Genomic DNA, 14,235 nt, shown 5'->3' with positions numbered 1-14,235 from the left:
TAAGAACAAACATGTAATTTTTATGGTTGTTGGAAATTCCTATTAAGTCTCTCCCCCACTGTTTTAAAAATCAGAAGTCATCTATATATAACTTATAAACAAACTAACTTACCAAATGAACAAAACCTTTAAAAAATTTGAAAATAAAGATGCAGGCAAAATAGTTTTATAAAATGAAAACAAAAAGGAGTTAGGAGAATATTAATACCCAATAAGGCCAAAGAAAAAAAATATTTTATAGTAAAGTATAACTCAGCCAACATTATTTTATACCTAAAAAACTCAAGACAATTTAAAAAAAAAGAAACTAGGATAGGTAATTAGTAATAAGTACTTAGAAATGAAATATTTCATTGTAATGGTAACAAAAAATACCTATAAAATTCCTAGAGACAAACATAAGGCAAAGAACCTATAATCAAGAAAACAACGAAATCTTCTTGAAAGAGATCAAATAAGGCCTGAGGGGGAAAACACTACCACCTAACATTATATAAAGTCAGACATATGATTAAATGGTAAGCCTTAATATAAAAATTTTCAATTCTCCCCCAATTACTATATAAAGATAAATTCAGCTGTTTTCAATTGCATAAAATGATCTTAATGTTCAGAGGGAAGAGTAAATTTCCAAAAACATAAGAAAAATATGAAAATATAATGAGACAAAGCTAGCCATATCAGATATCAGAACACACTGTAATCTGCTAATCAAGTCAATATGGTATCATCATAACATAAAATAACTATAATGGAACAATATAAGGAACCCAGAATTAGAGCCACGTGTATATATGAAAACTTAAGATAAATGTGGTATTTCAAAGCAGTGGAGAAAATAGATTAGTTAATAAATGGTGCTGGCACAAATGGCTATCATCTGGAGAAAAAATTAAGATCAACCTCGATTTCACCCCTACATGAAATAAATTCCAGATGGAATGGGAGTCTCACAAGACTTAGATTACCTGGACTACCTAGGGTTAAGAAGATCTGAACCAAGATAACATGATCCCAGCTCTTCTTTCATAGCCTCTATTTGTCTACACAAAAATGTAAAAGTCTAAAGGTAAACAAGGGCAAGAAATAAAACGATGTATTTTGGAAAAAGTGTTTTGCAACTCTCATCAGTCAGAGCACTCAGCTGCAAACAACAGAACCATTCTGGCTAGTAAAAGAGAAAAAGAATTTATTAAACACTATTAAGTAACTTTGAGTCTCTGGGAAAGCAGAAAAAAAATTCAGTTCTCTCCCTCCCCTACACATAAATAAAAATAAATGGCAGTGGGTTAAAAGCTACACATTAAAAAAGAATCACTATAAAAGTAATTAGAGAATAGAGACTATAGTTTCCAAGGCAAAAGATGAAATTCAGAAGAGTCAAATAAATAATAGCTCATCAAAATAAAAATTAAACTTTTGTAAAAGACACGCAAATGAAAATGTAAGCAAAATCAGTCTTATCAGATTGGCAAAAGTTAAAAAGCTGATAATACCCGATGCTGAAAGGATGTGAAGAAACTGTAAAAAAACTCATATCCTCTTACTGGCAGGTATAAGTTGGTACAGTCGTTTTGGAGAATGGTTTGGCAATACACAGAAAAATATTTATGCTTCGTACTCCATATTCCCAACAGACCCAAAGAAAAAGGGTGAACTGGAAAGCGCTCGTGAAAGAGTTTAAATGAGCCCTTCTGAGCACCTCCTTACAAGCCATTCCTCCCCGTGGTAGAAGTAATTTGTCCAAATGATGACATTCATTAAGTTGATTATACTTTTCCTGTCAAAGTTTCTTGCTCTTGAGAAATGATTCTCATTTCTACAACCTGCTGTGTTCACACATGGAGGCGAAGCCCACTCTAGTGGAATCTGCGTATCACACTCAGATCCACCGTCAGGCTGAGTTTGTGCTCCCTGTGCTACGACACACCATTTCAAACTATCCTTCTAAGTGTACATTTATGTATGCATATGCTATTTACTTTGAACACCCCATAACAACATGATTTTACCTGTTCCTACTGGATTAGGAGTATATGGAGGTGGAGGGGGTACACCTGGAGCGATGACACTGGCGAGTGGTACCAGACCTGCATTGTTATAAGCACCTAAAATAAAAATATAATAGAAAAAAATAGGTATAATTTAGTATTGTTTTGTGGCCAGGAGTTCAAACTGTATCAATGCACCTACCTCATTTATTTTGAAAACTGTTATATAATAGAGTTGCATTGTACATGCAGGTTGGGGTCTAGGATTAGGTGAAAGCCGATATCAAATAAGATAACTGGAGATTCCTCTTTCTCACTGCGTGCTGACTCCAGGCATAAGCTCACTGAATGACCGTGACAGGCAAAACCTATACCATACTTAAATTATCTGTCCTTTCTGTCAAACACATACACTGGACCTTTTAAAGTTAAACGCATTAATGATTCCTTTGAATACCAACTATCAAAAGGATTCAACATGATTTACCAAAGCAAAAACTCGTAAAAATAAATAATGGTTAAACATAATCTATAATTAACTTATCAAAAGGAAAATATCCTAAATAAACTGTCCGTTGCACTGCCGTCGACCACGACACTAGTAGAGAGCACAGACACTGATTGTGGAAACGTTAAACTCATCATAGCACGTTTCAAAAGTGCTCGAGATTTCCCAGGTCCATATACCAACATTTACTTCCAATTTACTAAATGAAGAGCAAAATGAAAAATACGTAAAAAAATGAAAGAACTCCTTACTTGGTGTAATAGTTGCGTGTGGCCGGCATGGAGGTATTGGATAAGGAACAGGTTTATGTGGATTATATGTTGAAGGAGGCTAGATGAGGGGACAAAGTACAGCCGTTAGGAAAAAAAACAACTAAGTGGTTTCCTGGCAAAACAAATTACAACTTGTCTTTCAAAATATTTAAGTCTTAAGAGCTAAAAGTGCCCTGACAAAGCTAACACTATTGGACCAACACATTGGCACAAATAAGGAAAATCTTTTTTTGCTTTAAAAAATGTGGTTCCTATTCTATTCCAAAGGTAGATCCTGACAAAAACTGCTTTAGAGGTGTTTATTTTTTATTTCAGCATTAAACCATCTCCAGTGAAGGGTCAGACCTTATCCTCTGACCTGGTTAATCTAAGAATTCCTAACTCCTCCTAGGTAACACAAGAAATCCACTAGCTTTTGGAATCTCAGCTACCCAAGAACCTCCAACATCTTCCTAGACTCATGAGGAAATCATCTTAGCATTTTTACCCTTTTTCCCCTTTGGGGAGAAAAAAGCACTATTTCCTTCAGCATTCAGCATTCTGACAACTCTAGTAGACTGTAGATTGTAATTATGAATTCAGTAATTAAGTCTTTTTGCCTTTTGAAATCCACAAATATTTTATCATTAATGGACCTTATATATATAACAAAGAATGTTAAAAGGATTGGTCTCTAGAGAACCAGAGGTATCTGAAGCAAAGCCAAATGCTGTACTGAGAGAGAGAGAGAGATTGAGAGAGAGATTGAGAGAGAGAGAGAGAGAGAGAATGAATGAGAGAGCGCACCTGCTCCAGGGAGCACAAGGACCCCGGTTCTTTCTACCTCTCGTAATGGGAGTCCTGTATGATGTATTAGTCTTCTGCAAAGACTAAGATCTGTGACTCCTTTGCTAAAACAATGGCCACTGGACTTCTCATCAGGTGGACAGGCAGGAACTACGAGGAGGCTGTGTGGAGGCCTCTCGTACTTCAACTCCAGTGAACCTTCAGTTCAGTTTATATTCCCATCAATCATTATTATCACTCCCTTGAAAATATTCTCAACCTCCTGGCTCCATTCTCATTTTCCTAACACTAATACTAATTTGGCTAAACCACAACCTCAGTTAAAATGACCTCTCCATACTCCATACCTCCCAGTGAACAGCTAAACGTAGCTTCAGAAGAAATAAGAACAAATTGACTGGTCTCACTTTAAAATAAAACATTAAACTCAAAAGGGCCCTTAGCACTGCTAACTAATTAACCGACGTTGCCCTAGACCATGCACTTTCCAAGAGTTTTTATTATATTTGAAACTTCACAATGCAAAAACAGAATTTATGCTTTGAATAGAGAGAAAACTGTATGTAAGAGTTAATGCTTGTTGTATCATTTATTTTCTAAACATACTGGTTTGGATGGTCCAAGAATTCGTGCAGCAATTCCTTTGCCTTCATTGGTACATTCTTCACCATCTTTTTTCAAAGGGGTTCCCTATTTAAAAAAATAAAATAAAAAAAAGATAATTGAGACTTGAAAAAAACCCCAAAGCAAAAACAAAACAAAAACCCCACAGTGTACAGGCATGTCTCATTTTATTATGCTTTGCTTTATTGCACTTCACAGATAATGCATCTTTTACAAATTGAAGGCAAGACCTCCACCAGCAAAAAGATTACAACTTGCTTTATTCCTATACGCACTTTACTGAGGTGGTCTGGAAACGAGCCTACGACATCTCCAAAGTATGCCTATATTACAGTGAAGAAAAGGACTTCACTTTGTAGGAGTTTAAAGTCTTGCATTCCAGAACATGCCTGCCCTGGCTACATGACCTTGACAAGGTCCTTAACCCTCCTTGGCCACAGAACCTCCTCACATGTACAGAGGTACTCAGAAGTACACACACAATACACCTGAGGATGAGAAGATAAAGCACGTTCTAATTTTTACCCTCCAACAATAGGTGCAACCAGAAATAGGCCTCCACTGCTACAGGATGTGTCATACCCAAAGAATCAAAAAGAATAATTGTATTACACTTGAAACTAGATGGCAAAAAATGGCGTTTTCAATAAGCATTAAGTGTGATAATTCATATTTTACAAGGGCAAATGGGACCTTATTCAAGACTACTATAATTACCAGACTGTTAAGAGTGTGTGTCCCTAAATGGCTGGAAGCCAACTTCCAAGATGGTCCCCAATGATCCTCACCTCCAGCATGCCCTGTGTAGTCAGTCCCTCCCAGAACGAATAGGGCTAATCTGTGTAACAAACAGGATATTCCAGAAACGATGGCATTGGACTTCCAAGGCTAAGTCATAAGAGACAACCAGCTTCCACTTGCCTTCTCCTAGACCACCTGCTGTGGTGGAAGTCAGCTGCCATGTCACGAGGTACTCCAGCAGCACATGGAAACGTCTTTATAGTGAGGGACAAAGACCCCCTGCCAACAACCAACACTAACTTGCCAGTGGTAAGCAACGAAAGTTCCAGTTGGCCTTTGGATAAGTGCAGCTCACGAAAAACGCTGAGCCAGAAACAAGCTAAGCTACTCCCAAATAATAAATGTGTATTGTTTTAACCCACTAAATTTTAGGTTTATTTGTTACACTGTGATTTAAAAAAATATCACTCTTTGAAAGAGTTTTACAAAGAAGTTTTGAAACACTGGATGATATGAAAATAAGTTACTTTCTTACAAGACTTCTCAGAGCGTTTATTATACAATGGGATTCTCCAGGAAAGAAACACTGCATACAGTTTCCCAAACATACTTAATTGTGAAACTGAGGAATACTGAGAATCTGAGAAATGCTCCTTTACTAAATATAAATCAGTGCTTCTAAAAAACTTGGAAAAACAAAACAAAACAAAATCATACTCTTTTCTGTTTGGCTTGTTCTTCCGTACATTTTACATAAATACTTTAATGTAGATTATATATGAACTTTGTATCAGTGGTGAATCTATGTATTAAGTTGCTGACATAATAAAATTCCTTTCCTTTGTAGAAGCCTCATCAACTGGCATTTTCTTGAAATATAATGACTATGCTAAATTTCACATTTAGGCACAAGAAATTTCAAATACAGCCATAAAAGCATGCTTACTGGGAAAATTCCATTTATACGACTAGGTTTTCCTTTGGGATAGGGATTTCCTGGGATCGTTCCACAGGAAGATATCATAGCATGAGGAGCTTTGCAGCCTCCCTTGAAAGCCTATAACACAAAAAAGAGGGTGGTCAAAACAAAACAAAATAACATCAAATAAACTCATAAAGTTAAGTATTCTGGATTTTGGAAAGCCCTGCTGAAAACATGAATAAAGTAACAGTATCACATTCAATCTGTTCATATATCAATCACCACTTACAGTGGGGAACATGACCAAACTTAATAAGTAAAATCACTTTATTTAAATGGAATTATTAAAGTGGTAACATGTTTTTAATGTCACAAAATAGACTCCTATACAAAGATATCTTCACAATGCATTTTGTAAATTGTGTGTACAAGTGTCCATATACTATTTAATATGCCCCATTTCTCCACCCATCAAGAAATAACATTGTCTAACTCTACAAATATCAAGCTCACGATACAGACAGGCAAGGCTAACACAGAGATGAAAGGGACATGGTTTCCATTCTAAAAAAGTTTATAACAGTGGAGAAAAAACAAACAAAAAACATTGGGCATGGGTATCCAAAGAGCTGTACTGTTAAAAAGCAAGTTATCTGGGTACAGAGTGTTCAACATAATGTTACATAATTAAAGATATATTGAGGGATGGGATTTTGGTCTAGCTTGTTAATTATTGCATCGCAAGCATCTAAAACGGTGCCTAACACATACTGAGTTAGTCTTCAATAAACACATTTATTAAATAAACAAAAAACACTAAGGTGACACATATTCCAATAGATCTATGCTGTTATAGCAATGTCAAGTTATGTGTGTGTGTGCGCGTGTGTGTATATATATATGTATGTATATATATACACACACGTGCACACACAGAGAAAGACAAAGAAAGAGAGCTATATTTTAAGGTATGTTTGATGTTATGTATTTTCTTGTGAGGTATAATGGTTTTATAAATTCATTTACAATACAAATAATTAGCTATATAATACGACACATATAATTAGTTATATATAATCCTAAACACCTTAGCCTTAAAAATCATCTCAATTTTTGGGTATTATGAATGGTATCAGGGTCAATGCCCTTATATGTTAATTTGAATATTTCTATTTATTTCTGTAGAATAAATTTCTAGAAATATAATTTTTGGGTCAAAAGGCATGAACATTTCAAAGGCTCTTCAAGTTTACCTTCCAGAAAAGTTGTACTAATGTACACTGACCAGAGGGACTATTCCACAGAACACTTATGCCCAGATTATTCCTGACAAGGGAAGTGATATGATCAGAATGTTTTATAAGGAAGAAAACTACAGCAGTAAATGCTTGATGCCTTTAAAGAACTGAGTCAAGAAAATCAATGAAAAAGTAATTAAAGAAATGTGGGCTCAGATTCTGCTTCTGCTACAGCAATTTATGACTAAAGCAAAGTTCTCTATTCTCCCTGAGCTTAGCAAAGGGTGTAAGGATTGAAAACGATTGGGCTGCAAGGTCGTAGTAGGGTAGTCCACGTTTCCCTCAAGGAAGTTTCTAATTACTCACTCAGTTTCCAGTCCTCACAATCCAAAGTAATAACGACCTTAGATGACAAATCAAGTTTTCTAGGCTTGGACAAGTACAACTTCTCCCACTCTTGTAAGGGTGGCGGTATACTTTTTAAACTTTAACAATCTAGTTTCTTTTTCTTTTTATTATTTTTTTTGTTTCCTTCCCCTCTTCCCTGATTCAACTGCTCTGTTTTCCCAAGGTTAAGTGCATACCTTATTAATCTGGTTAATCACAAGAACATGGACTTAAAAGAAACTGTTTTAGCCCTTAGACGTCTGTATGCCCATAACCAGGCTGCAACTCCCTTGAAATTTTCCACCATATCACGCATGAATCGCCCCTACGACTGGGTCCTAGACAACATCTCGAAGCAAAACAGACCCCCCCCCCCAAAATGCGTTTTTCCAGACATTAGCACCCTGGAATCACCTAAATCACCTAACCCCCCTTTTCTTTGTTCTGCTTCTTCTCCCATGCGTACAAAACCTTCTGGCTGGTTTAGGAATGGGGAAGATGGCCTTTGAGACAGGAGTTCGCCATCTTCCTAGAATGCCGGTGTTTTGAATAAACCTCCTTTTCTTTCTACCAACTCTTGTCTCTTAATCATTGGCGCACGAGTGGCTAACAGCCAAATCTGTGTTCTTTAAGAGATTTTAAATTAATATACTAGATTGTGCTTTATTACTCATCTCTTATAAATTTGATTAATACAAGCTTCAGGACAACGCAAATTCAAAAAGTCAAGTTCCTAAACAAATACAATTAAAGACAAAAGGTTGGAGTCATGGCAAAGCTACCAAGGGACTGAGAATAAATACCCCATGAGGGTCAAGTGAGTGGCCAACTGGCTTCTCACTTTTAAACCATCTCTTCATCCTCCAGTGTCCCCTTCACTCAGGTCTATTTCTCCTCCACAGACAGCAAGGGTGTCACTCTTAACCAACCTGTCACATAACAGCAGGCAGATTATTCATCAAAGTACAGGATTATTCATCAAAGGCAGATTATTCATCAAAGTACAGGAATAAGATTGCTTTTTTCTTCACCAACACCCAGAAAAGTCAACATATCGTTTATACAGCAATCTTGAGAAAATTACCTGTTCAAGTACTCTCTTGCACCTTTTCTTCTCAGACATATTTATCCTGAATAAATCTTCAATGGGACGAGAATTCTGTGCATCAACAATGTTTCTATCAAAGAAATACAATTTAGCTTTTCATTTAAGACCTTGGACAACATACAGAGGCAAACAACCTCTGTTTACCACACAAATGTCTGAGTAAGCTTTTCCCCATGACATAGGGAGAATAGTGTGACTATTTACTTTTAATTGGTGAATGTAAATAATGTTATATAAAGATTGTAAATATAACTTAATTGAGGTTTATCTGGTTACCTGAAAGTAACAATGTAGTACTATAAATAAAATTCACTGTTTTGAGATTCTTGAAAATATACCCTTTCAATAAATGTTAGGAGAGCTATGGCAATAGAACAAACGCATGTGTTAAATGTATGAAAATCATGATTGATCTAAAGATGAAGTTTTACCTTATGCTAAATTTTAATTTTGTGTTTTTGTGGACATCTACAAATACATAAATGACTTAAAAAAGCATGTGTTAAAAATAAAACAACTTATAGACTTCCATTTATGCAAAAGAGTAGGTTCCTTTTCCCTTTGAGCTTACATTCGTCATAATCATTTACTAAATGTTATGCTAGGTGATTTCACATATCTTACACTATTTAAAGTTCACATACCCTATTAAGTAGGTAAGATCCTTACTTCTACAACTGTGAAAAATAAGGTCCAGAAAGAATAAGTATATATTGTAAGTATATATTATGCCAAAAAATCATGTTGTCAGAATGTGGCAGAACCTATCTAACTATAAATCCCATGGCTTTATCAACGAGCCTTTCAAGTTATTCAGAGCAGGAAGGCAAAGCAAGTCATTGAAATACAGACAAATCAAAATAAATAACTAAACTTGACAAGTCCCATTATTTTGTAAGTTGTAATCATGTATATAATAAGTACACCAGATATTCTGATGTAAAAATTCAGCTCTATGTTTTCACAGATTTTATTAGAGTTCCATTGACTAATATAATTCTGACATATTAATACACAGAGTTAAAAGACACTTAAAAAGTCTTCCAAATATCCTCCAATGAATTAAAAAAAAAAAAAGAAAGAAAGAAATACTTACGAAGCTAACAGTTCAAGAGCAACCAGTTTGTCCTTACTGAAGGTGAAACAGTTGAGTATATTGACCACTTCTGCTGGATGAACAGCCACCATTTTCTATTAATATAAAAAATAATCTTAATTTCAACATGAGAAATTTTCATGCCACAAATGTCCATTTTGGGAGAAGACATAAATGTTCATAACATAAATATCTGAGGTAAAAACTGCTTACCCAAAAGTAAGTCCTAACCTGCATTTCAGCTTTTCAATGTAACTATTTCTAACGTCTCCTATGTGCTCTTTTTTATCCACATTTTTCAATGTCTCCTATGTGCCCCTGCACTACAGTAACAGATCCACACACATTCTTAGGCAATTTAGTTTAGAAAGCTAAGGATCTATAGATTCCCTTAAAGCAGGGGTGTCCAAACTTTTTTCAACGTTTTTTACCAAGGGCCATATATGGTAAAATACACAAACAGCCGGGCCACTCACTCGAGGTGAAGTACGTATTGCCTCACCTGGTTTATTTAAGTAAACTGAATATATTTTTGGAATTTGCTGCGGGCCAATTAACAATGGATTGCGGGCCGCAGTTGGCCCACGGGCTGCAGTTTGGACAGCCCTGCCTTAAAGCTACCCACGCTTGTTACTCCTAGGAAAATCTTCTATATAGCTGGATGCTGTTTAAATTAGATACCTCTGTTAATCTAGGCTTTAAACTATGCTATCCACACAGCAGCCAACAGGTAACTGTGCCTGTTTAAATGAAAATTAAACTAAAAATACAGTTTCTTAGGCAAACTAGACATATTTTAAGTGCTCAAAAGCCAGTGGTTTTTCATCATACTGGATAATGAAACTATACCACATTTCCATCATCACTAAAAGTTTATTTGGACAGTATTGTCCAAACAATGTAGTGTAAACCCACCTGACTAATCTTCTAAGACCAAATGGAAGAGGGTGAAGATATCCCAAAACAGAAGAAAGTGCATAAAAATACTTAAGAATTCAAATCCTATGTTTTGCCTGCCTATAAATATTTTCTCCTCCAATCTGCCAATTAGGACTCTAGGGTGTACAACTTAACAGTATACTATACACAATTTGAATGCATAGTTTGAGAAGTTTTAATTTTTTAAGTTATTTTGAATAATCAAAGTATAATAAAATTCGGGGGTCAGTTTTTCTAAGGCAAACAAATTACAACTTGAGATGTATTCCAGAAAACTAGGGGAAAATTCAAAATACTTAAATTCTCCATTCTAAGGAAAAATAAGTTACTTACATGTTGTAATGCTTTCATTGCCTTCAACTGAGGCTCCGCCCAGGAGAAATATCTCAGTAAATCAACCACCTGAAAGCAAAGAAGTGATTGAGCTCTAATGACAATGTGCTTACAAACATTTCTGCAAGGTTTATTTCAGTACTTAGAATTACTATTCAAAAGGTGTTCCTGAGCCCACATGATGAGGGGTCAGCATGGCACCAGGGTTTAGACTGTGTTAACAGAGTAGCCACATGCAGCTACTTAAATTCAGATCAACTGAAATAAAATCAAACGAAAAACTGAGTTCCTTACTGGCACAAGCCACATTTTAAAGTACTCACCAGCCATAGAAGCTGGTAGCTACGAAAAGGGACAGTGAGGACAGAACATTTACATCATCACAGAAAGTCTCGAACAGCACTCATTTAGAAAAAAAGAAAAGTATGAGTACAGGAAAAAGAAAGTACCTAAAGGAAGGTTGGAAAAGGACTAGATGCAGATAAAATGTCAGCTTAGGAATATACAGATATGTCATGAATGGAAAACTTTAAAAATTTAGTGGAGAGGGACAGTTTTAATCAATCACAAAGTTTAGTGTAGGTCCACTAACTTCCACTCTTTTACTTAAATCTGGAGGGCATAATACTCACATTTATACTACAAGTCTATTCCCTAAATTAAGGCAACACCATGAATTACTCCAGCAGCTTTTAAATGATAGGTCATTTTGAGAGCACAGAGCGTCAGGCTCTTTCTCCCACCACCAGTGAGGGAGATACTGAGAGATGGCTAGTAAGAGGTGAGCAGGGAATCAAGATCACAACATCCAAGTCTATGCGTGGTCACTACCACCCTGGTTCACTGCCCCAAGGAGACTCCAGAAAAAAAGACAAAAAACAAAACACCCTCAAGAAGAGGGGTAATAAAATGTGGGTTAATGAATTATTTTACTGTGCATTCCTGAAAATGTATTAAGGTCTCAATTATTCTACAAAGGAAGATTAATGCTATAAACTGGAGAGGTATATGTAGAAGAGTAAAAATATTTCTTTACTCATTTTAAAGATATAAAAATAGCCAATAAGTATTATGCATACTTTCTAGATAATTTGGTAAGAGTGTATTGTATGTACTTACTTTTATAGGAATAATGTTTTTAACAGTAAATGCTACCTGGCACTTTACCCTACCAGCCATGAAACTTCACAAACTATCATGTCTGATACACACACACACAAATCTTCACTATAGAAAGTAGGCTTTAGAAGGTCACACCCTTAGAAAGTGGCGTAACCACCAAGGAAAGTTTTCCACAAAATTTCACACACACACACACACACACACACACAAAACACCAAAGAAAACCTTTTACCTGTGAGAAATTATAAATCTTTTCAAACCATTTAAATGAAAAAAAAAGCACACAGTGATTTTGAAAAGTAATAGCTGAAAAACAGTCATTAAACAGGCAGCAACACATGCAAATCATACAGTAGCTTTTAAGGATTTCGTAGGCAGCACTTCTACAGGGTTAAGCTTCAAACTTTGAACATCTTGAAATATAGATGAAAAGTTAGAGCATTTACTAACTCAATCTGTAGATTCATACACTGTCTACCTATCTTCATTCCTACCCTTTCTTAGAACTGTTCTCCAGATGTATATTTCTATTTCTGCCCTATTTTCCTATCAAGTATTTTCCAAGTGTCCCTCAGAGATCTGGCTTCTGCGTGTGTGTGTGTGTGTGTGTACATGCATACATATTTTTTTAAATTAGCAAACTCCCCCTAAAGTTGGGTAACCATTTTCACTAAACTACCATTGGTCCTCTGGCAGTTATTGAAACTACTTATTAGATACTGTACTATTTTTTCTTATTGCTAAAATTTTTACTTAGTGGCTTCAAATAAAATATTTCACCATTTATTCAAGTTTTCTTTTATAATATGTGGTAAATTTTGCAATTACTGACTTGTAAGTACTATACAAATTTGAGTATATTTCCCATTAGAGGTTTATACATTTATGATACTGTGCCCAGAATGATAAACACTTTGAACTGCTGTTTTTTATACTGTACTTTAAAATCATGTTAACATGATACTGTGGTGAAAGAGGCTATGTTTATCAAATACCTAAACTATAAATTCTGTCAAGTTTTCTACCAAAACTGAAAGCTTCTAAAGTTCCTGAATAAACACAGCAACAAAATAAAAAGCAATTCTGACCTTCGCCAGCAAGTAAACAGACCTTAAGCAGAACATCATGGAAAAAAAAAAAACTTTTGCTTAAACAAAACAGGAATACCTGTTCACTTGAGAAATATCCATGCACATATTCAATTGCTTTTAATTTGTACTCTGTCAAAACAGCCTAAAAAACATAGAAAAACAGCATTAATTATGTAAACAGAACAGTAATTTGCATATAACAAAAATGCCTAAGCAACTCAAAACAGTGGAAGACCTTTTTCAGCCCAGCATGCAGAGGCAGCTAGAGTGACTGTGGTAACATGACATTCTACCTTTCCAGGTTCCATGCTATAAGGGATACATTGAGACATCAGGAAAACCACCCTGGGCCTCCCTACTCACTCCTACACAGAAAAGGAACAGAATTATAATGGATAGGATTTGACACTGTAAATGCAATTAGAGTTTTAGAACATCCCCAATTCAACCAAATTGTCATTTTTAAGAAGCTTAAATGTTATCAGACATTACTCATCCATCAGACAATTATTACTCATCTATTATGGGCTAAGTGATAGAGAAATAGGAATAAGACGAGGACTAGTCGAGACTCTCAGTATTTCTACAGGGATATGAGAACCCAAGGAGTCTGAGAGCCCTGAATTCAATCTGTGCACCTGCCACTAACTGGCAGTGTGGCCTTTTAATTTCCAAGTGCCTCCTCACCCATAAAAGGGAACACCATTCACTACCTACCTCAGAGCTACTATGATGATTAAAAGTCAAGAATAGATATGACACATAATAGGTATTCAGTAAACAATGGTTCCTTCCCTCACATGGTATCTATCAATGGGAAATTCAATGAGAGGTCCAGTGGCCTTAAACCAGCACTCTCTATAGAGCTGACTGAAATCACGTATGCTCTCCTTGCAACTCTTTGCTGAGCTTAGAGATAGAAACAACAGATTATCACAATGTGGTAACTACTAATCATTAAAAATCAACTAACCCCTTTGCTTTTACTATAAAGCAATGGGATTTGTACTTTCCACATATTCTGCTAGGAGAAAATACTACAACCAGTCAACTAAGAAAAACATCCAAAGTGCTCAG

At 35.6% G+C, this 14,235-nt stretch overlaps 1 protein-coding gene across 1 annotated transcript in view; it reads right to left on the bottom strand.

The window, feature by feature from the left end:
- PROSER1 (proline and serine rich 1) overlaps positions 1-14,235 on the bottom strand; it is a 32,419-nt gene that overhangs the window by 15,358 nt on the left and 2,826 nt on the right. Inside the window, exons 2-9 of the mRNA XM_033104542.1 lie at positions 13,235-13,300; positions 10,946-11,014; positions 9,674-9,768; positions 8,554-8,647; positions 5,869-5,979; positions 4,164-4,247; positions 2,751-2,829; positions 2,013-2,108 (exon numbers count right to left, since the gene is read on the bottom strand). Of these exons, the coding sequence (XP_032960433.1) occupies positions 2,013-2,108; positions 2,751-2,829; positions 4,164-4,247; positions 5,869-5,979; positions 8,554-8,647; positions 9,674-9,768; positions 10,946-11,014; positions 13,235-13,300 (694 nt within the window). The remainder of the gene's footprint in view (positions 1-2,012; positions 2,109-2,750; positions 2,830-4,163; positions 4,248-5,868; positions 5,980-8,553; positions 8,648-9,673; positions 9,769-10,945; positions 11,015-13,234; positions 13,301-14,235) is intronic.

The sequence above is a fragment of the Rhinolophus ferrumequinum genome, chromosome 4, assembly GCF_004115265.2.
Source record: "Rhinolophus ferrumequinum isolate MPI-CBG mRhiFer1 chromosome 4, mRhiFer1_v1.p, whole genome shotgun sequence".
NCBI lineage: Eukaryota > Metazoa > Chordata > Mammalia > Chiroptera > Rhinolophidae > Rhinolophus > Rhinolophus ferrumequinum.
The sequence above is the reverse complement of the archived record's forward strand: the minus strand, read 5'-3'. Positions and strand labels throughout refer to the sequence as shown.